Source organism: Mastomys coucha, unplaced genomic scaffold (genome assembly GCF_008632895.1).
Source record: "Mastomys coucha isolate ucsf_1 unplaced genomic scaffold, UCSF_Mcou_1 pScaffold13, whole genome shotgun sequence".
Classification (NCBI taxonomy): domain Eukaryota; kingdom Metazoa; phylum Chordata; class Mammalia; order Rodentia; family Muridae; genus Mastomys; species Mastomys coucha.
In genome coordinates, this window is record NW_022196895.1 from 60,225,877 (window position 1) to 60,250,138 (window position 24,262).

Consider the following 24,262-nt stretch of genomic DNA (forward strand, 5'->3'; position numbering starts at 1 on the left):
GCTTGCCTGAAGGGTGATCAATATTGGTATGAAAACTGAGGGCTGGTGACTAATCTGGAGGAGGGTGAGTTGACAGAGGACTTTAGCCAATGTTTACAGAAGCTATTTGCTCAGATTTTTATCAGGTGATAATTGTGCATCGATATTTATTCTGAATCCTCCAGATGAAGACTTCACCCCAGGAGGTTGGGGCAGAGCCGGGGGTCTGAGGACCTGAAGTGGCAATGTGGTGAAGCACATTGCTTCTCACATCTCAGAAGAGCCTGTGGGGAGCACAGTACCCCTCAAAAATCTCAGGAGCGGAGTCCTAACCACTGCCCCCCCCCCGCACACACAGGGGCCCCTCCCCTTGCAATGGGTGCTGGTCTGTGGAAGGAGAGGAGGAAGCTTGGCCTCGGGATCCCCATGGTCACTACCTAGCCATCCCTCCACTTATCTCCTTTTAAGATGATAACCATGCTGCCTAGTGTCTATAGCTCAAAGATGCTGGGGTAGTACAGTGAGTGGAAGCTGGCACTGTGGTTTTCTTATCTGGCTCAGGAGCAGGGGTCTTGAAAGGTTAGGCTACTCTGATGACCTCAAGCCTTAGAAGTAGAATTCAAAATTTGAACCCAGGTACCTCCGGCCACAGAGCTTTCAACATAAGCAGGTGCTCCTGGAAGATATTTTAGAACACAAGTTATTCAGACTGAGGCAAGGGGACCATCTGAGACAGCATCATCTAGAAGCTAATGAATGATGCAGAATCTCAGTGCCACCCCCACCTCAACCCTGTAAAGCCAGGTGGCATCCACACCTGTATTTGTAAAGTGCTCTTCGGGTGACTCCGACACATCCTCAAGTTCAGAATCACTTTGATAGATGAACTGAAACGTAACACGTGAGTCTCGCCAGGAGCTTATGGCAGCCAGATGGGAACCTACATGATTCAGCAAGCTGTGAGAACCTGGTGGTGTGGGTAGGGGCAGGCATGCACGAAGAAGTGCACAAGGGAAAGTGTGCAAGGGCAGAGTAGCAGAAAGTCTCAGTAACTGCCGTCTGACATCACACTGCCAGGGACTCGCCCCTCGTGAGAAAACCCTAAGCCCTCCAAGAGAGTATGGACTCTCTCTCTCTCTCTCTCTCTCTCTCTCTCTCTCTCTCTCTCTCTCTCTCTCTCTCTCTCTCTCTCTCCCTTTCTCTCTCTCTTTCTCTCTCTCTTTCTCCCTTCCTTTCCTTCCTTCCTTCCTTCCTTCCTTCCTCATCTTCCTCCTTTCCCTCCTCTTCCTCCTCCTCCTCCTTTTTCTTCTTAATGAAAGAAGGACAAACCAGGAAGAAATTTTTTGCTAAAACTGACATGCCCCAACAGTTTTCCCACCAGAAGTCCCTCTACTCCTGTGGCCCTTGGAGGATACTGTCAAATCTTGTATACTTCCTGAATGAGTCCTCTTTGTGTCTGTATGGAGCATAGATAGTGTCTTCAAGTTAGGCGTGAGAAGCTTCAGTTTACAGAACACTTTCTTCACGAGTGTTGTCCTTGAGTTAAATCTTCTTCCAGTCCATTCCAGCTGCTATGGCAAAATATCATCCTGAAGTTCATTTTTCTCAGTTCTGCAGGCTGGAGAATAAAAGATCAGGGACGGGCTTCCTGGTTCGGGGATGAGGGTATTGCAGAGCCTCCCCACTAACACTCCTATAAGAATACTAGTCCTACTCAAGACAGCTCCACCCCCATGAGCTAGTCACTTCTCCCCAACCCCACCCTCCTAATGCTGCCCCCTTTACTATCTCAGTATAAGAGTTTGGTAAGGGTCTATAAGCAGCTAGATAACAACAGATTCTAAACTCACAAGTACATTGATGTGTCACTTCAGAGTACAATGTGCAGAAATGCCTGGGCTAAGGTCTAGGCATACGAGAGGCAGGCAGATTTCTGAGTTCGAGGCCAGCTTGGTCTACAGAGTGAGTACCAGGACAGCCAGGGCTACCCAGAGAAACCCTGTCTTGAAAAACAAACAAACAAAAAAAGGTCTAGGCATACATATACATCAGTGCTATGAGATGTGCAGAAAAGCATCTATTCACCACTCAGCAACAGAAAGTCCCATCCTAGAGGTCAGGTACCCAGTGAAATTTGACTGTAGAAAAGGCTATCCAACCTAGCTCCCCCTGTACTTTCCCAGGTAACACCATTGAAACACTCTCAGGAAGCTTAAGACTCTCTCAAAACTTGGTAACCCCTGTTTTCATGTCTCAACACAACACTGTGACGTCTATGAACTGCGTTATTTAGCCCTTCTGAGTCTGAGAACCATATGTGCTGGCTAGTTTTATATCAACCTCACACAAGCTAGAATTATTTGAAAGGAGGGAGTCTCAATTGAGAAAATGCCTCAATAAAATCCAGCTGTAATGCATTTTCTTAATTAGTAATTGATGGGGGAGGGCCCAGCCTGTTGTGGATGGTGCCATCCCTGAACTGGAGGTAGTCCTAGGTGCTATAAGAAAGGAGGCTGAGCAAGACATAAGGAGCAAGCCAATAAGCAGCATCCCTCTTTAGCCTCTGCATCAGCTCCTGCCTCTAGTTCCCACCCTGCTTGACTTTCTGCCCTCACAGCTTCTGATGATGATGTAAATAAAACTCTTTCCTAAGTTGCTTTTAGTCATGGGGTTTCATAATAAGAATAGAACACAATCTAAGACAAATTGGTATCAGAAGTGGGGTGTGGCCATAATGACCTAACCATGTTAATTTTAGGAGGATTGTGGGAGGACTTTGGAACTTTGGGCTAGAAAAGCCACTGAGTGCTAAGAGCTCAGTGAGAGGCTCTGTAGGATTTAGGAAGTTAATAATGTTGAGGACAGTACAGACAATGGTTTGGCTTGTGAAGTTTCAGAGGGAAGATCCTAATATCCTGAGTCAAGGTATCATTTGTCCCCATTGTGCCAAGTATAACTTATATCCCTGTTCCAAAGGGTCAGTTAGGCGTATCAGACGAAATTGGTCACTGCCTTCTAAGAGGATGCTGACTTAGGGAGATTGTTTTATCCTGATGGATAAAATAATGTCCTGGTCACGTATTTCATTCACATGTAGCTGCTCACATCGACAAAATCAAAGCATATGGTAATAAACATACATAGGACACTAAAGGCTATTGTAATTTCCACTTCTTTTCCTACTCCCAACCCACCACACACACACACACACCTGTTTTCCTGTATTGGCTTCTCTTTAAAGTGGTCAAAATAGAACTGACTAAATCAATTTTTCCATGATTTGTTGTTGCTGCTTGTTGTTGTTGTTGCTACTGTTGTTGTTGTTGCTGCTGTGGTTGTTGTTGTTGCTGCTATTGTTGTTGTTGTTGCTACTGTTGTTGTTGCTGCTGTTGTTCTTGTTGTTGCTTGTTCTTGTTGCTGTTGCTGCTGTGGTTGTTGTTGCTGCTGTTGTTGCTGCTGTTGTTGCTGCTGCTGTTGTTGTTGCTGTTGCTGTTGTTGTTGTTGCTGCTACTGTTGTTACTGCTGTTGCTGCTGTGATTGTTCTTGCTGCTGTTGTTGCTGCTGTTGTTGCTGTTGTCATTGTTGTTGCTTGTTGTTGTTGCTGCTGCTGTGGTTGTTGTTTCTGCTGTTGTTACTGTTGCTGCTGCTGCTGTTGTTGTTGCTGCTGTTGCTGTTGTTGCTGCTGCTGTTGCTGTTGTTGTTGTTGTTGCTGCTGTTGCTGCTGTGATTGTTCTTGCTACTGTTGTTGCTGTTGTTGTTGCTGTTGTTATTGTTGTTGCTTGTTGTTGTTGTTGCTGTGGTTGTTGTTGCTGCTGTTGTTGCTGCTGCTGCTGTTGTTGTTGTTGCTGCTGTTGTTGTTGCTATTGTTGTTGCTTGTTGTTGTTGTTGCTGTTGCTGCTGCTGCTGTGATTGTTGTTGCTGCTGCTGCTGTTGTTGTTGCTGTTGTTGTTGCTGCTGTTGTTGTTACTGCTGTTGTGTTGTTGTTGCTGCTGCTGCTGTTGTTGTTGTTGATGCTGCTGCTGTTGTTGTTGTTGCTGCTGCTGTTGTTGTTGTTCTGCTTTATAAACATCTGGATGGACAGGATTTGGATTAGGATGCCTTCACTTCATCACCTTGATTCCCATCCTGTCCACAATGTCTGGAATCATGTGAATTGTAAGCCTTGTTTTGTGTGTCTGGAGTGAATTATTTCAGCCCAACTAACAACAGTTCCAGAAGGTGAATGTGCAAAGGGCAACCCCACCACCACCACCACCACCACTGCCACCACCACCACCAGTTCTCCCTCTGGTGCATGGCTTCTTTAACCACAGCTGATTTCAGAGTTAAGCAGGCACAGAGGGATGGGAGTAAAAGAAAAAGGAAAAAACAAGTTGAGTCAGATCCAAACTAGACCGTGTGAAACTGAAGAAAGGCTCTTCTCCTTTCTTCTGATCCTCACTTGCTAAGTGACGCCCTCCATCACCAAGATAAACTAGGTTGGCCTGCTATTGACATTTGGGCAATCTATGCCATAAAGCTTAACAGTCTCCATCCCCTCTATGGCTTTGTCAATGTTTTCCATGGCTCCCCTTCCCTGTCGGGTCCTCACAGTATGCTGACTCCTTCCCTTTTTCTTTTCTTCTTTCCCCTCCAGCATGCAAACGCAAAGAACAAGAACCAAACAAAGACAGGAACAACTCCCAGAAGAAATCCCGCCTGGTGTTCACGGACCTCCAACGCCGAACACTCTTTGCCATCTTCAAGGAGAATAAGCGCCCTTCCAAGGAAATGCAGATTACCATTTCCCAGCAACTCGGGCTGGAGCTGACCACTGTCAGTAACTTCTTCATGAATGCCCGGCGCCGCAGCCTGGAGAAATGGCAAGATGACCTAGGCACAGGGGGTTCTTCATCCACTTCCAGCACTTGTACCAAAGCATGATGCAAGGACTCTCACCTGGGCACAAGTCATCTCCAAATGAGGACAACACATACCAAAAACCAAAACCAAAACCAAACCAAACCAAAAAAAAAAAAAAAAATCACAAAGACATCCGATTCTTAGCTGGGGCCCTTCACTGGTGACTTGAAAGCACAATTCTCTTGAAACTTCTAATCTAGCTGTAATCATAGGCCAGGTGTCCATTTTCTTTTGTTTCATTTTAAGTGGCTACAGAGTCCAAGTGCACGCTGAAAGTTAATCTCTTTGGACCAGACACTATCCTCTGAGTATGCTAAGCATCCCAGAGATCTAAATGGGGCCTTCTTGGAGTGAGTTAATTACAGCACAGTGTCAACCAAGCTCAGTGTAGCTGTAAGCATCAATCAGCCTATTCAGGCCCAGTCAACCTCTTGCTAACATTAGTTTCCCATGAGTCATAATGGGTACTTGGCCTGAGTACAGACATAGTTTAGGATTCCAAAATACTACGTTAAGAGAAGAATTTAACAAGAAAGGCCTCATTTGCTCCCCAAGTGCTTAGCCTCTTTATATCACAGTACATTAAAATTCTCAGCCATAACATTACAAAAAAAAAATCAGAATGGTAATTACTGAGCACAAGTTTTAAATATGGAATTCAATAAAAAAAAAAAAACAAGGACATGTTTTTCCAACTCAGGCATCTTTTCACTAGATAGTTTAGAAAGCTTTGATTTCAATTTACAATTTTTCATTTCCTTACCTCCTGGAAATCTCATGTGGTCTTCTGGATCCGTCAAAAAAAAAAAAATGTCAATTCACTTGAGCTCAAAGTATCAAGCACAACGAAGATAAACAGAAATAAGGAAGGTTCTGGCTTCAATGCATCCAGTTTGACAAGGCGGTTTACATCAGTCTTTATTGTTGTGAAGTCATTAGGGAATTATTGGGAATATGGCTTCAAGCACATTTTGCAGTTTGTTACAAATTCTGTTTGTACATAACGCAGATGCACACTCAGGAGGCCAATTTAACTGTTACAGTACAGGAGCAAATGCATCATTTAAAAAGATCTAGATTTTTTTAGATCATAACTGTGCCCTTGATTTACTAATCACCCAATTCCTCCTATGTGCATTACGACTGTGGTTCATTCTCGTTCTTGCTGATTCATGTTGTTCCCTATTCCATCCCATTAGTTGGGATGTCTCTATTGTTTTCTACAAAAAAACAGTTTAATAAGCCACTTCCTGTCATCTCTTCCTAACTCTCTTCCATTGCTGATTCATCCTTGTAAAACAGCCAACAGAATCTGGAGAGAACACAGCACACCAAAGAAGCAGAATTACTGCAAACCAAAGACCTTTGTTACCTGCCATTTTCTAGCCTACAAATACTGTGATTACTTTTAGAGAACAGAGCACCTCTGTAACTCCGAGTGGCTTTCGGCTCTTGTCTTGGGCTCACCACCTGGCTGAGCAGACCAGCTACATCAATGACATTAGCCAAACATCCAGGCAGTGGCTTCACCAGGCCAGCTCTGGTTGTCACCTTCCTCTAGCAAGTGGAAGAGGGCCCACAGAACTCCGGGAGATTACAAAGGTCACTATGTGCATATTTACCAGTGAATGGCCCCAGGTGGGCACCACGGGGTGTTCGGAGCAGGCCAAAAGCTGCGATTGAGTCTTTACAGACACTTGAGACTGACTTTTGTATGAATTACTTAATTGAAACCAAAGAAACTTTTTCTGCACCTACTTCTGCAACAAACAGAACTGTCCCATTGAATGAGTAAATGATTCCATCAATCACTGGAAATCACCACCAACGGAAAAAGCACGCTAGAATTAAGAAACAACAAAACCACCGAAGACACACTGTGTTCAAACAGACCTTTTGGGACACTCTTATTTTTTATTTTTTTTGGAAGCAGATTTGAAAGAAAGGGTTGAGACACAAATCAAAGTACAGAAGAGCCTCAATGGCTGCTGCTTCATATGACAACTCACTTAGTAATCTTAACGTTGAAGATTGTCTTTAATTTGTGCCTATGCAGTTTTTCAAAAGAACATGGAAACAGAGCAACAGAAACCTCAACAGCTACAATACCAAAGATGAGGATTCTCACACCTTTTTGTCTCAGTTCATTACCTTCTTTTGCCTGGCTAAAATACTTATAGCATCATTGATCTGTACAAAGGTAATCGATTTTGTTTCTTTAAGCAACAAAAGGAAAGGGTCATTTGTTTGATTTTATTGTTTCCTTTTAGTTTTGTTTTATGGCTTTTTACCCAACATGGAATCCCCCCCTACACATAAGGTTCCATGGACTCCAAATTTGAGATGTCGGGATATTTAAAGATGTTCCTTTCTCTCTTTAGCAGAGCATGGGAAATACTATTGTCGCTTGAATGTCCGTGGCTTAACCCTTAAACTTGGTTGCTTCTGTGTTCAGTCTCATCATTGGGGGAGGGAAGGGGAGCAAGGATCGGGGGTAGGAGTCTAGGTGATCCATCCTTTCCAGAACCAAAGAATTTATAGAGAAATTTACAACCTCATCTTCATGTGATTGCCACATATTAACAGGGCTTCATTTGGGGGTGGGGAAACATGTAAAAAGAATTGCCAGTTTCTACTTTTCTATTAGCTTTTTAAGAAAAAAAGATCAGCTGTAAAGTTGCATTTCTAAAGAAAGATATATATATAGATATATATATTAAATGTACGAGTACACATATAGATTAACCCTCATTGGTGATAACCCAAAATTTTTGCTGTCCAGCTTTTTGTTTTGTCATACGCACCATTTATTGAGCATTCAATTCACAACTGTGTTCATTTCTCATGCCGTTCCAGAGTTAATTAGCCACTGTGGTTGTCTGGCAGTATACATATTTCTATGTAAGTTTATGGTAAAAGTTGAAAGTCCATTTAAGCATTTCTATATGTAACCTGTTGATGAATGGATTCATGATGTGAACTTTTAATTGTATTTAGTCCTCTCTATTCTATGCCTCAACCATGATAAGTCAGGTTTATCCACCAGACTAGCTCAGAGCTGTGCTCCTGACAGTAGGGAACTTCTCCTCTGTCATCCCTGGGAATGCTTGGTGATTCATTCCTGTCTACTGTGGAACAGAACACCAGAAATCCATTTTCCAGTAGATGCCCTTATCCATCAGGGTGCTCTAGATTTCTCTCAGTGAGTAGATCCAACAGAGGCTTCTTTGTGGGGAATTCCAACTTCTATTGAAATAGGTCAATCAGGTCTCCTCAGGGTAGTAAGTACCAGTTTGCACTGACAAGCTTGAGTGCAATCATAGATGGCACTTGGGTAGAACAGGATTGTTGGGAAAGATTTCTTAGTCTTGGAGAAAAAACATACAGCAGACTGTGAGGAGAGTTCCAGATTCCTGTCCCTGGAGAGCCACATCATCTGCCTTGCCTCTTTGTTACCCAGTGTGGGCAGTCCTGTGGAGGGGGCATCATATCTAGAGCTGAGAGAATGTGACCCTGTGTTATTTTCGTAATTTGTCCTATCTAGGGAGTGGTCCTTTCACTTTCTGCTTGTCCCTTGCTTATAATCCATGGACCAATGGTCAAATGACCAAGAAAAAGCTTATTTCTTCAGAGGCTTGCTCCCATTTCAGCTGGATCAGATGAATATTAACTTGGGTCTTACTAAATGCGTCCTTGTGACTTGTGAACAATGGGAACAGTGGTTCTGCTTGAATACAGACTGCAGAACGAAGCATCTTGCTTTGGTTTGTAACTGACACTAATTAAGAGCATTTGGGGCTTTGTATCCTTGGAAGATGATGGCATGAAGGAAAAAGGCAAGAACTCCCCTCTAGAAACTCTTGATAAATGTCTCTTCCATCTCAGATCATATCAAAGAGAATACTTGCCTTCAAAAAGTTACTTATACACACACATACACATAAATGTGTATGATATACACATAAATGTGTATGTGCATCTATACACATATGTATCCAAATTTCAGGCCATACAAAATATCGTTTTGCTAGAGAGATGAAAGAAAGAGTGGTATACCGAAAGGTTATAGAATTTAATCCAGTGTCTTTTCTCAAAGCCTTTATACTTTTTAGTTTAAATAACAGTTTCAGAGAGAATAACCACTTGGACTTGGCCATAGCCTACAGTCTACATTCTTAATCTAAAAAAAGTTCAAGGCTTCTGCCACCATCAGCAACAGTGGGACGCTGTGAGAGAATAGTTCACAACCAAATGTCACCTTCATGGGGTGACAGGAATCCAAAGCTATTGAGTGAAAGGTATAATTTTCCTTCAGCCTTCCTCTAACTAAGCTTTACTTTTGTTTTCCATGTGATTTTAATAATGAAGATTCGATTCCTTCATCTTAGAATTCTTTTAAAAGGAGAGCTAATATATTAAAAGTACAGTGACAATAATAAAATTTAATTCCAGTATTTAAAAGATTTTCCCATAATGTAAAAGCATATTTGGTTTGTACCACATAGTGGTACAGGCTAATCTGAGGCAGGAAGGAAAGATCAGAGTTGGATACATGGTTTCTGTTTTTCCAAAAGCTCTTAGCAGCTCCGGCTTTGGAAAGCCAATCTTATTGTCAGTTCAAACTAAAGCAAAACAAAACCTAGGAAGGTAAATCGAATACACGAAAGAACACATGCCCACGCAAAGTTTCCCAAGGCAAGCAGTGAGTTTCAAAGCCAAATGCTAACAATTAAAATCTAAATAATCAAACATTGTCTATGTTGGGCATTCGTGTCTTAATGCCTGAAAACTAAAACTGAATGATTTTCAAACAAATAGTCAGTAGGTACAGAGAGGAACCTTTCCACTATCAAAAATGTTAATGGATGGGTCTATTAGCTTGATAATATCAAAATGTCATGAAAACACACGTTTGGAGGAAATGTGTCTTTGGGAGCTTGTCTAATTGGAATTTTTCAAAATCTACAAACAGACTAAGTTCCAAGGTTGTTAAAAAAAAAAATAGGGTCATTTAAAACAGGAGAAAGTAGGTGTCTATGGTTAATATGGACCACATGGTCCAGACACAACTTTGACAATATCTTTTCTAGATTCCTACCCAACCAGGGCTGATTTTTTACTGTTCTGTTGTTACAGGACAGTAATGCTCTGATTCAAACTTGCTAGTCTAACCAAGTGATTGAGCAGGAAGCAGGTGAAGACGAAGGGAGAGAGCCTCCCTGATGGCTATTTGCAAAGCTGGATAGTTTAACAGTTCTGTGCCGTTGACCGCAGAGACCAGTTGTAAAACAGAAAAGAAAAGAAAAGAAAAAAGTCCCACTTAAGAAGAGCAGTTACCCCAGGTGGTTGCTTGAACTGTGGATGCCCTAAGTCCTATTTTTCTATCAATGCTTTGGGGTTGTTTTGCAAGGTAAGGGTAGATGGATGATTGATTTATCTTAGAAAGTCCCAAGTACTTAAGAAAACAAAACTTAGTCTTAAAATAACATAGAATCATATATATCACTTATATATGTATGTATATATATATGTATATATATATATATACATATATATATGCAAACCTTTTCATTAGTGCCCATGAGTTATGCTATAAGTCCACAGGACCTCAAGTGCCCATTTGATGTCAAGTTACTCATAAATAGTCATAGGGCAGTGGAAGATAAGAGTCTGAGCTCTATCTCTAGGCTCTGAGTTAGGCTGGTTGACATTACCCAGCTTATATATTTTCTAGTGGGAAAAAAAATATACGTAGGGAAAAAGAATCACCAAAGGCTAGTCATTCCATGGGGATTTTCCACCTGGCTCCATTTTTAGCAGCAGTCATTTTACTTGGCATAGACCTTGTCCTTGTCAGATAAGTTTGCCTGACATTTGTACAGTCTGTGATCTTGAATGTATACAGATCTAGATACACACTTCAACATGTAGCCTCACAGTTGACTTTACATCCACCTACATTGCCTAGAGGTGTCTAGACTGTGTACACGCAAGTGTGTACAGACGTGCTCAATACATAAATTGTAACCTGTTACAATAAATAAATTTCAAATCACCATGCAACATGTATGTGATACTTTGACAATGTACCTTGTCTTCGTTGTTTCTTGTAATGCTGAGAACCAAAGTGTAGAGATGTCAAGCAAAAGCATCTCGCCATCTTCATTCATCACGATACTTGAGATCACTTTCATTTGGGCGCAGCCACGGCCAACGACTTTAGGCGGGATGTTGGATAGTATTTCACTGTCTGTGTTAGATGTTTAACGACAACTTTGGTTGAATAGCTTTATTCTGGATCTCTCATAACTAAAGCTAAATCCAAAGACCTTAAAAAGAACCAAAAAAAGGGTGGGGGGAGATGAGGGGTTATGCAGAGTACAGTGCAAACCAGTGGCAGAAAGCGGGGTCAGGTTTCCAGGGTTGAAAGAACAAAGGTGTGGTCTTGTGGAGGTTCTGTTAGATAGTGTGTGTTGAGGGGAGGGGTGATGATTTTTCCTCCACGTTTGTCACATCAAAGTGGTCTCTAATGCGATAAAGCTTTAGAAGTTATATTATATACTTTGCTGCTTTGGTTTAATCTTAGACTTTAGAATAAAATGACCCATTTTGTCTACCAAAAATAAAAAAAATAAAAAATAGAAGACCACTCCCTTCCTACCCCTCAGCTATATTTTAATGTTTCTCTTTCAGTTGTGACCCAACAAGGTGTTAATATGATTAATTTATTTAAATGAGTTTCTTGTATGTTAGCATGTAGGATTCAGATAATTATTTAATTCTCCTTCCTTAATTTGATTTTACTCCTTGTTCTTATTTATAAAAATCTAGAGCAGTGGTGCATCTGAGATGCGAAGCCCTGGCTGCTATACAAGTCTAGTGTAGTGCGCTTCACAAAGCAGTGAACTTCTGTTACAGGGAAGAAATGTAGGTTACAATGAAAACGAAATACAATCTGGGTGTAGTTCCCTTCTTGGACTAACTTATAAAATGGTTTAATAGTTATTAAATTATTTAATTTAAGTTCACAGCCCCACCTGGTACCAGGCAAATTTCACCTCTTAATTACCGGGGCCCTCAGAGCCTTTCTATTGTAACTTATTTATTTAACTTATTCAGCATCTGGGACAGATGCGCTGTATAGTTTGTGTTTGTTATTTAAAACAACAGAGAGCACTGCGGTTTGTTTGCTGTCAGAACAACAGAGCAGATTTGTGGACAAGCAGTGACTGATCAGCCTGAACCTGCTTCAGAACTCGAGCTGAGATCCAACATCACCAGCCCGGATTTTGGGGGCTTCTATAACGGAAACTGGAAAAAAAATAAAAATAAATAAATAAGAAATCATAAACCAAAAAGAGAGAACCCTTATACTAGCTGCTTCCAAGAAAGAACTCAGTGTGCGTGTAAAGCAACAAAACAAAAAAGGGAAAAAAGCAGAAAAAAAAAGAAAAAAAAAAAAAAAAGAACTGGAAAAACTTTCTATTTGTAGTGAGAACCAAAGAAGGCTACCTCACTGACTTTTTCCATTTGTAATTTTAATCGTGTTGACGACACCAAAGATACCAAAGATTCCTTTCTCTGTGCGGTCTGCATTTCGCTTGTGCTCTGTTATGATTTGAGCTCTTCTTTCTGACGTATGGTATGGACAGCCACAGCTCAGACTCCCCAAAGAAACAACGATGTGTGCGGACGAAGGCGGCTGCTAACCTAGAAAGGGATATTTTCTGTGTCTCTTGCTTCTGTCTGCTGCCCCCTCCCTCATGTTCAGCATGCCAGTTGGGACACTGCTGTCACTGGGTTCTTTCAAGTTCCCATTCCAATTTGGTGGAGAACACTGCTTGGAAATGGTTTGCAGTCCTAGCCCCGCTCCCTCCCCATCTGTGCCCTGGAGCTATCACATGGAAAAGTGCCCCAGGCTACTGCAACTACAGGAATAAGCATTGGGTAGGAAAGCTGAAAGGGACCCTAGGACCCATTTGGTTACCCCACTGGGACCCAGGTCAAAGTAGTTATCTGAGTCTAGGAAGTAGTGACCCTTTAGCAACGGACAGAAGCTGTAGTCTATGGATTAATATTTTCATCCTTCTAGGAATAAGCTTCACACACCCACACCCTAAATTATGTATCCAGAGTCATGTATGATCCTTGCTTAGTAAGGTGGCCAGCCTTGACATTCTAGGGCTCATTCAGGGGTTCTACTCTGGGAAGCATATTGACTCAAACAGTAGTACGACTTGGGAATGCACCCATTACAACATTTGGAATAAATAACCTTGCAGTTGGTGGGAGGAGGAAGCCCAACCCTGTGACCTATTGAGTTGAATTACTATGGCTACTCTAAAGTCAGCATGTATCAAGAGGAATACTTGACTATCATTTTTGATAGGCGATTCCAGCTGTCAGCTTTTTATTTTATTTATTTATTTATTTTTACTTAACAGTCCTCATTTCATTTCTAAGTCAATTCTATCTACAAGAGAAATGCAATAAGCCTTTATTGTTGTTTGATGCTAAAGCATATTCCTTGCAAATGAAAAATATCCAAAATATCAGACAAATGGATATATAAGGATATATAAGTTTAAATCATGGTTAAAGTTACTTCTCTCTTTTTTCCCTTATCAAAAATTAAGTGTTCTTCTTTAAGTTTTTTTTTTTTTTTTTTAGAGTCTATGACTAAATCATTATTAGGATCACTCACAGAAGTGATGAGAACATTAGCCAGTGAATCTTTTTTAGCTTTCGGTCAAGTGGGAATTAGCTACACACTGATTCCTATCTCTACTCTCCAGAGCTCTTTACTGAACACAGCATTTTTCCATTTCACATGGTAGTTATCAATGAGCATTTAAAGAGGCTCTTCGATAAAGCTAAGAAGGGAAGATCAATTTACCCCTCCGTTCCACACACCAACAGAGTGTAGCCAGTAGAGGAATTTACAACAGACTTACAGACTATGAAACATACACCATTTCACCTCTCTTTTCCTTCCTTCTCTTAAAAAAAAAAAAAAAAAAAAAAAAAGGCATTGTCTTATGTGTTCCAAGGCAGCTTTAAACTCACTGTGTTAAAGGATGGCTTTGAACTCCCAATCCTTCAGCCTCTATGTACTTAGTGGTAGGCTTACAGCTGTGAGCCACCATGTCCAGCCAGTTATCTTCTTTCTGACATTTGCAAGCTCCATGTTGGCATCTGTGAAAGTTCTCTTCTACCTGGATAGCCCTCCTTATATACGTGCTCCCTACACAAGGCAAACCTGCAAAGCTTTTCTTTCCAAGCAGCTGATCACCAGATTCCTATTGATAATAAAAATTCCCAGAACACCTGGGTGACCAGAAACTCAACCAAGCCAGCAGTGTAATTCCCCATAAGCAACATCACCTTCCCCAGCCTTCTGACTACTGAGCCCCTAGGAGGGAGGACCTAGAAAGAGCAATGGCAGCCTGAACACAGAAAATATCTCCATTAGCAGACCCCTCTTCCAGCGACAACCCCCCCAAGCCTCATGCTTCACTTGCAAAGTGTGACATTACCACGGGACGAGTGCCTTGCTTGAACCAAAGCAACGATTTAGCCAGTCTGGACCTCTCTGTGCTTTTCTTAATCCTTCCTGTGAATACCTCAGCTTCAACTGGGCCTCCAAACAGTACATTGGTAGGCTTACTGTACAGTGGTGCTTCGCAACGCATCCCTGCAAAGAGCAAGATTTGTACTATAATACCAAAGGTTCTTTCTCTACGTCTCTTCCTTCTGCCTTCCCACTGTCCCCTTTTCTAGTCCCTCACGGTTCCAAAGCTTTAATATGAACCTGGGCATGTTGGCAATGCAGACCGCGCAATTCCTTACCGAATTTTCTCAGATATACCTCATAGATAATAGTGTTTAGAGTAATGTTATTATAGCGTATGTAATAAATTATTCACTGTTTCTTTTGGTAACTGTGATTTAAAAAAAGAAAAAAAGGACAAAAAAAAAGCTTTATACAGTTTAGGTTGTGCTTTTGTAATAGATGAAAATGTGCGCTTAAAAAAAAAAAAAGAAACATATGTTCTTTTTATTTTTCTTCCCCCCCCCCTTGGATTTTATTTATTCTGGATTGGGGAAAGTTGCAGAATGAGCCCAAAGTTTACAGTTTCATATTTTGCTGAAGAAACAATCTGTGTTCATTTGCTCTGTTGAAAAAAAAAAAAGAGTTATTTTCTACATTTGTGCTAATTGTTCTGTGTTAACAGTGTAGTATTATAATTAGCAACTGCCAATCAGTGCTATAATTTTATGCATGAGGCTAAAAACTTAGCAGTGTGATGCATTGTGGTCTTACTAGCGACATTTTTCATTTTGTACTAGATCCTTCCCTTTGGTTCAACAGACATTATTTATGCATGGGTGCCTATCGTTTGTTAGCAGTCGTGAACAGTTGTGTATACATTAAACTGTGAAAAATGTACACAGTTCGGCCTCACACAGTGATAATATCGGTTTTCTTGGGAAATGTATTACCTTGGAAAATACCTTCACATCTGTTGGGATTTCAACATGAGTCAGATCGAATCGGGTTTGAATTATGATGAGAAAGGTCATCCAAGTTGGAGTTAGGCCACTAGAACCCCACAGCTGGGGAGCCTCATAACCCTGATCCATCACCATAGCTGAGCAAGCTAGAAATGAGTGGGAGAGAGCAGCTCCTTCTGCATTTTTTTTTAATTTCCACTAAAGGGAATCCTAGCTTTATGTTCATTAGTTCAGACCTCTTGGGCCATGTATTCAATAAAGTTAGTTCATCTAGGCCTCACTTTTATGGATCTTTCCCTTGGGAATTAGGTTCTGTTGTCAGTTCTCAGTTGAAATGCACAGAGCACTGATATCAATGATCCATCCCTGGCCCATTTGTACACTCTCACAGATAACCCCACCAGTTATTTGGACAAAAATATGTGGTCATTCCCTAAACTTTCACTCATGTGGCCTATCATACTTTTCCTCCTTAGGGTCAGAAATGACTCTAGATTGCTCCTTACAAAGCTATGTCTATATTCCAAGGGAGAGTATAAGGGTTTTGGGTTTTTGTTGTTGTTGTTGTTGTTGCTGGTGGTGGTGGTGGTTTTTTTTTTAAGACCAATTCACCAAAACCATCTTGTTTGAATCCCCCAGTCTTTGAGGTCTCTCTATCTCAAAAAGCATTTCTCAGTTCCAGTGGATTGGGCAAACATAATCTTATGATTGGGTTCTGAGATCCGTTCTTGAGCTTCATACCTATTTCCTATACCAGAATGCTCCTCGTAAAACCAAATCAGCTGCCCGGTTCTGCACTTCTTGCAGAAGAGAATGGAGATTAGGGGTAATGGTGGAGACACCAGTCTGTCATGCAGAATTCTGGAAATCACCAACAGACAACACAGCATCACTCGCGTGTGTAAGTGAGGACGCTGGAGACGTCCGTTCATTGATGACGCAAAGGAATGCACGGCCTTATAAGTAGGTTGTGATAATGACAGCTTTGTAATGTAGTCTTTTTTTTTCTCCTTATATTAATCTGCCAAAGATGAGAATGGATACAAGAACTTTAAGATCAGCTTTTGTAAGCCAGCTTTTGATTGTAATAGTGTTTAATCTTCCAGAAAGCTTTTACATATTCTTCTGCAATAAGTCGTCACTATTTATTTGTATAAGTTCTCCTTATATTCCCAAGCCTTCAAACGGTTCCTCTTGATGCAGATGTGATAATACCTACAATGTTCTAATGTACTTTTGATCCAAAGCAGACGAAAGGGTGTGTGAGGCAGGAGCATGCCTGGCCCTTCTTACAGCGAGCGACACCGGGGTCTGGCTCACTAGAATTTGCCAAGAAGACTTGTCTTATGAAATTCGAGGTATATTTTGTTATGCTGTTTTATTTCCTTTTTAAAAAAAACTGTGGAAAGTGATACGTTGAATCAAGTGTAAGCTGAGTTTTCCAGACAACTAAAGTAGCTCCATTGTGAATGTTATTTTGTTATTAAAGGGTTTTTACTCAATCTCTGTGCCAATGAATGTCCTTTTCCTTGGAAACACAAGAACCTTGAAATTCCCTCTACTTGACCGGGATTTTCCTCCTTCAGAGGTGTGTGGACCTTGCTTGGGAAATAAATGATAATGCCTGGGCTTAGAAAGTAGGTTTGGGGCACTAGGAAGAGATCTCCATGTCTTTCAGTTAGCTTTAAAGAGAGCTGGTCCCACATTTTCCAGCCTCAATCTCTTAGGACCCCAACACTTCTCTAAGAACCCATGAGCAAATGCCAGCATGAAGGCAGATAGATCCTAATTCATACAGTAAAGGGCATGGCGGGAACTTGGTAATCTTGTATGTCCGAGTTCTTCACTCAAGGACATTCTTCCATCTTGATTCCTGTAAGGATTTCAGTTACTCACCAAAGCCAGAAAGGAGAGACTCTTACAAGATCCAGTAGTGTTCCCAGCCACCCTTTCCCTATCTTTTACCTATTATCTGCATACATTTACATCTATGAACTTTGAAGCAACCCCTTGAGAATCAAAGGCATGGTTTCCTAGTATTTTATTCCTAAGTGATTTTAGCTTCATGGTTCTTAGATGGGAAAAAAGACGGGAGAAAAAGATTAGTTGTCTTCTTGTATCTCAGCAGGGCCAGACAGGTCACCCTGGCTGTTGATCGTGTTTAGGCTTGAACCACAGCTGCCGAACCTTCCAAAAACATGGCCCACTAATGCCTATTTTTTCTTTTTCTGCTTGAAAGTCCTTTTCGAAAAGTTATAGAACTTGGCTTAGTCTCCCATTTCCCTTCCTTTGGCTCCATCTGGCAGCTTAGTCTCCAGTCCCAGTTCTTTTTTTCAGATAAAGTCAGGGAGTCCGCTATTTGAGGAGAAAGGTTAAGGATGCACAGGCCACAGAGCTAACAGTCTCATAATTAGAATATACTTCCTTAAATGTAAAATACAACACCCCACCACCACCACCACCACCTTGAGTCACTCAAGGCCAAACAGTATGACCCAGTAGCTAGCTCATCATGAAAGACTAAGCACTTGGCTCTCCCTGGACTTCCCAAAACAAGAATACAAGTGTCTGGGTGGTGATGTGAAGTAAGCGCTACTGAAATTTGGAGCCAAGGGCTGATAGGATGCAGCAGCAACTTCTTGGGATGCTTTGCATCCTCATTTCCAAACAGCATATCTTTTCTTTCTCCTCTCAGTCTCTTGAACCTTTCAGTCTCTCCTCTACAAACCCACGATACCAAAGAATCTCATGGGCCAGGGGAATCAGGAACTGACTAGCTTTCTAGTGACTTCTCTTCTGCAGCCTTGGCTTTTCTCAAAGAAAAATGTTCCAATGGATTATGGATAAAGATCCTGGCCTTTCCCTACTCTAGCCATTCCTCCTCCTTGGAATATTTCTACTAGGTCTGTGCTTTACTAGCAGAGATCTGCAGAATCTTTCTTGCCCAGCGAATTCTTACTGCAAAAACAGAAGTAAAAACGAGTTCCAATATATTTCCTTTTGTCCTCATGACCCAGCTCTCACATGAGGCCTTGGCCTCAGATATGTTTATTTTTGATTTAAAAAAAAAAACACTATTTAATTTTACATGGTAGCCTATATGGCTTTGAGCCTTCCTTCTAGTCTTTTGATTGATTGCCTTATGGTGGTATTTAAAAGTGACTATTGTGAGAAAAAGGAGGAAGTAGAGAGAGAATTTGCCCACACCTCTTTTTTAAAGTTTGAAAATGGAAGAGACCTATGATGTCACAGGGGGCGTGGCAGGGGTGGGGCTGTGGAGTCTGAGACCGCCTGCTACAGACTTGGCTCTTTCCTGCCCTGGGTGGTGGATCCAGGACTCTAATCCTTTAGCGGAAACCCAACTCCTTGTCGTAGATTTTCAGCCAAATTTAGGGCTGGCCAAGAGACCCAGATCATACACACATCTCTTGTTTTGTCTATTTGCCTTTATGGGTATTATCTTTAGGAAATTGGAGGTGGGGGACTTTATTTTAGTCAAACCCTTGTAAGTCCTTATATTCAATCCCTCTTGTGTTGAAAAGCAGGAAAACACACTGCTTTGAAAAATAAGTAAATAAATAAATAAATAAATAAGCCCCAATACTGATCCACGGTCTTCCTTTCACCCTCTTATGTTTCCAAGCACATTACACCCAGATTTTACCCCATCTCAGATACACTAAGTCACACTGAGCTGAAAGATTTTCCAGGGATAATCAACAGGATATATATTCTGTGGCTGCCCTGAAGTCCTGGTAGGAGTGAAGGTCACGCTTCATTATTGAGAGGTTGCTCAGCCCTCATAAGCTCCCAGTCCTTTCTTTTGGGAAGATTTCTTTGTTGACTGCATTTTTGTGATGGCTCATTTCCCACCCTGACATTTGGTCTGCAATGCAGCTTACACTGGATTCTTTCTATTTTTATCCCTATCATTAAATGGTAGTGCTGTAAATTCTACAATTAATGTCAAATAAACTGCTTTAATTCATCGATCACGACTCAGTTTGCTTTCTTTTTCTTTTCTTTTTTTTTTTTTACACTGTGTGTGTGCATACGTGTGCATATGTGTTTCTTCTTCTAGCATGTGAGTTCTAGAGATCAAACTCAGGTTATCAGGCTTGGCCACAAGTAACTCTACCAGCTGAGCCATCTCTCGGGCCCTTCTTTCTATTTTGACAGAAAGAACTAGGTATATTATTCCTCCTATTGTGGTTTCATAAATAACAGCAAGGTTGTTCTGCTTGGTTCCTTGCAGGACAAACATCAAGTTCTACGACCAACTAGCCTGTCATTCTCATTATCCACAAAAGAACACTTAGGGATGACTGTCAGTTTTCTTATTCTTCACTCATTAAAACTTGGGGGACAACCTGCTCTATCTGGTCTTGCCCTTGTACAAATGGTATCACAATGTGGAAACCCAGAAAGAGGATGCATTGTCACCTATGAAAGAATCAAAACACATAGACAAACAAATATAGACCTGGGAGGCCTCACAGGGAACCCAGTTTCTGCCAAAATACATAGCTCATATTTCTAGTGGTTGCCAGTTCAAGTGGTCCCAGTGAGTGGTTCTTTGATCTGGCTGTGCTCACTCATTCACGATATCTGCTGTTGGTTCCCTGTTTGACTGAGGTTCCCTAGACCAGGATGGGCCTGCGTCTGGATGACTCTAATATGCCATCTCCCAGATAGAAGGCCTTAGGTGAATTCCAGGATTCAATGGAAGCACCAAAAATTCCTTTAGGCCCAACTGTAAAGCTGGGAAGGTCACTTTGGCTATAGCCTATTGACAGAAAAAAAAAAAAAAAAAGTCCAGCCCAGATTCATAAGGGAGAAATGAAACAACCTTACTCCTCAGTGGGAAAGCTGCAAAACCACACTGCCAAGAGAAGAGAGAAGAGTTAGAGTGTGGCCATGTTTGCAATCTATCACATTCAATGTTATCTTAAACTATCTCCCATGGATTCAAATGCTCATCTAAATTTTCAAACGCAGCAAAATCTTCTATTTCTGGGGGACAGGTTTTTTTTTTTTTTTCAGTTTGGTTGGTTGATTGGTTTTTTTTTTCTTGTCTGTTTTGTTTTGTTTAGTTTTTTTATACATACCAACCCTTATCTTTTTCTGTCGATTCCCCCAAAGCCATTTTCATGATCTCCCGCAGAACTTACATTATGAAGAAATGACTTACAGCTATCAGACTTACAAAGCAGATATCACCTAGTGTGGGCTGATCCAAGTTAAAATAAAAAAGCCTTCTAATCACCAGGGTGAACCAGGCACTATTAGACAGGAAGAAACATCTTAGAGAACACATAACCCCTCCTGGCTTGGGTCAAGATTGATCATGCCAGATGACTGCTGAACCTCTCCCACAACGGCCACCCTTCGACTCCATAACCACTGTTGCTCAGAACAGGAAGCTGTGATGGCTGCTGGCATACATCAAGTCTGAGGATCCCTAGTGTCTAGCAGGACCCCTTTGTTTTTATAAAATTAACTAACTAACTAATTAATTAATTAATTCTGGACTCTGAGAAGTTATGCACTATGTCGTAGATAACACAGTAAGGGAATAAAGACTTACAGCAATTCTCAATGTCTCAGCCTTTTGAATGCTAGGACAGCAGGGGCCCACCATGACACCTAGCTAAACAATTTGCTTTGACAATAGGAATGTGACCAGTAGAAGAATTTTTAAATGTGTCTGCTGTTCTTATAAAGGCCATTCATACAAACCCCCATGAACTGGCTGCTTCGATTTAGTCATAACCAATCCCTATCATTTGGCAACTAAATGTGGCTGCTCAAAAGTTCTGAGTTGCTAGATGTGTTGGTGCAAGCTGTAATCTAGCACTCAGGAGACAGAGGTAGGAAGAGCTCAAGTTCGAAGCCAGTATGCACTGCATGGCAAGACTATGTCTAAAAGCAAGGAGGACCAGCAAGACGATTCAGTGGGTAAAGGCGCTTGGCAAGCCAGATGACCCAAATTCGATCCCTGGAACCCATATGGCAAAGGGGGAGACCCAAGTAAGTACTGCCAGTTGTCCTCTGACTTCTATATACACTGCATGGAGCACACACAAACACACATATAATAAACAAGCAAGTTTAAAAAAGAAAAAATTCAGATGCCCAAGATTTATACCCAGGACCTTGAATTTACTATATCAGAAATATAGATGAACATATTTGTATCTTTCTAAAAATATCAGAATTTATTAAGTAGCAATAAATTTATTAGGAACAGTGTCTCATTGGCAGCCATCTGCCAGACAGTCCTATTTCCCTTGATAGCCCTGGCTAAAGCAAACATAAGTTCCTTCAGTCCGATCTTAATTGTTAATATTACTTCTCAGGTCACACACTATACCCCCCCCCCCGTTGCTAAAATTCCTTCTCTGAGGGAGATATCAACACCACCTCCTCCTTCCTTCTAAGGTCCTAATGACAACCCAAGGTATGATTCTACAAGAGTCCATGCAGCTTATTAGACTTAATTATAAACCAATGGTGAAGGGTCGCCAGAAGAAGCATAAGTGGAAGATTTGAAGCCACATTGGAAGATTTGAACCCAGCGGCAAAGAAGGCTTCCCCATGGCTGCATGGAGCCCTCTCCTCTTCATCCTTTCCCAGCTATAGCCATTAGCTCCTGCCCCAAAGCCCCAGGACCACTGGCTGGTGTTAGGTCTCAGAAACAAGGAACAAATAGCTAACTGTGGTAATTATTAACATATCAAAGCAAGCATAGGCCAGCTCTCCCAGCACCACACAACACCTGTGGCTCCTTCCAGTTCTCCCAGCATCCCTCAGTAGCTGTGGCTCCTCCCAGTTCTCCCAGCATCCCTCAGCACCTATGGCTCCTCCCAGTTCTCCCAGCATCCCTCAGTAGCTGTGGCTCCTCTCAGTTCTCCCAGCATCCCTCAGTAGCTGTGGCTTCTCCCAGTTCTTCCAGCACCACTCAGTACCTGTGGCTCCTCCCAGTTCTCCTCATCCCACCCCCTACCTTAAACCTGTTACTCTCAAAAGCTGGTCTTCTGCTTCTCTTGCCTCAGGCTGATTGCAACATAACTCAGCCATTTTGGCTATTCTGGACTCTTGGTTTCTTAGTCTCTCCGCCCAGAGTTGCATCTCTTGGTCCACAGCTCCTCTCTTGCTCTCTCCCCCTCTTCTCTCATGGGTTACTTAGTCTGCTAGCCATGCTCAGCCAGCACTCTTCCTTCTACCTGCTTTCTCCCTTATATCTGCAGTGAAAGTCATCTCCATACTTTAGGAGTAGTCGTGCCCTTCTTTTATTTCATTTTGTTTTTCATTCATCTGGTGCAGAAACCTGGTATTGGCATAAATGAGCTCTCTTACAAGGGACTTGATTTCTCTGAACCAAGCTGCTGATTTGACTATCCTACGGTATGTGTTGATCATTTGTTTCTGCTGGCTTCTGCCACCCACCATATTTGATTCCAAATTCTAGAGTCATCCTCTTCAACCACTTTTGCAACCCGTCTGACCTAACCATCTGTCTCTCCTCGCCTACTCATTAAGTGTCCTATGTATGGCCCCTGAAACGTCCTACATCCTCAAGGACACCCATCACCTGAACATCTCTCAGTCTCTCTGGCTCCTGCTTTGCCCTCCTAGGTATCCACCCCGTGGGAATCTCCCTGCTGACCTCTCCAGGATGCTTACCACATGGGCATAAGACACCCCTTTTTCCTTCCGATCTCCTGCTATGAGCTGCCTGCTACTATGTACACAGCTTCTTTGTGCCCTTGTAGCATCTTCGATATTGGAACCCTCCCTTGGGTAGAGTTCCTGCTTGTCCTCCTTGTCCCTCACAACTACACTGTTCTCCATCTCTCAACTCTTGGAGCTTGTTGGAACTACCCTATGGTGGAGTTCATGTCACAACACTTCCTCCTTTTCTCCAAAGATTCAATTCCTTCCTTGAACTCGGAGATTTCCTTATAAACCTGCTGTCCTTAGAGCTTTCAAGATATACACTTATTGCTAAAATTCCTTCCCTGGGGGAGATATAAACAACTCCTCCTCTTCCTCCTCCTCCTCTTTATCCTCCTCCCCCTCTTCTTCCTCTTTCTCTTCTTCTTCCTCTTCATCCTCCTCCTTTTTCTCCTCTTCACCCTCTTCCTCCTCTTCCTCCTCAGGTCCTAATGACAAGCCAAGGTATGATTCTGAACTATTAGGAATACGGTATGATTTCTAGAGCTACTTCGCCTCTATTTTCAAACTTTCAAGATAGCTTGGCTTCAGTACAACTCAATGGCACACTTGAGTTGCAAGTTCTTTCAGATTGTAACAACTTCTGCCCCTACATTAGCAAATACTCCCAAAGTCTCTACTCGCTAAGGTTTCCCAACTTTCTAATCTTAAAAATCTTCTATCTCTATGATTTCTCTGCTCTCTGCTCTCAAGAAATCTTTTAAGACTATTATGTAAACAGTCTTTATTTTAGGATTTGTAAATTCTTTGGGTGTTGTTAAAGAATCTGGAACATCTGTAACAAAAGTTATCTTAAGGGCTGGAGAGATGGATCCTACTGGCTGCTCTTCCAGAAGACCCAGGCTCAATTCCCAGCACCCACATGGCAGCTCACAACTGTCTGAAACTCCAGTTCCAGGGAATCTGATATCATCACACCAATGGACACAAAGTGAAATAAATTATTTGTTTTAAAGTTAGCATAAAACTTGTAACAAAAAGTTGTTAGTTAAAAAATGTATACGTGCCCCATAGTCTTTTTTTGGAGACCTGAGAGTTGCAGCTAGGATTTGGCATTTCTGCTTATCACAGAAAGATTTATCATTAACTACTTTAAATGCCATATTCAACAAATCTATGAAAAACTTAG

The 24,262-nt window shown here is 41.6% G+C and overlaps 1 protein-coding gene across 1 annotated transcript in view; it reads left to right on the forward strand.

Annotated features, from left to right (window-relative positions):
• The window catches only part of Onecut2 (one cut homeobox 2), a 62,089-nt gene extending 42,703 nt beyond the window's left edge, over window positions 1-19,386 (forward strand). The window contains exon 2 of the mRNA XM_031365868.1: window positions 4,616-19,386. Coding sequence (XP_031221728.1) covers window positions 4,616-4,902 — 287 coding nt within the window. The 3' untranslated portion in view covers window positions 4,903-19,386. The remainder of the gene's footprint in view (window positions 1-4,615) is intronic.
• Window positions 19,387-24,262: the final 4,876 nt, after the last annotated feature.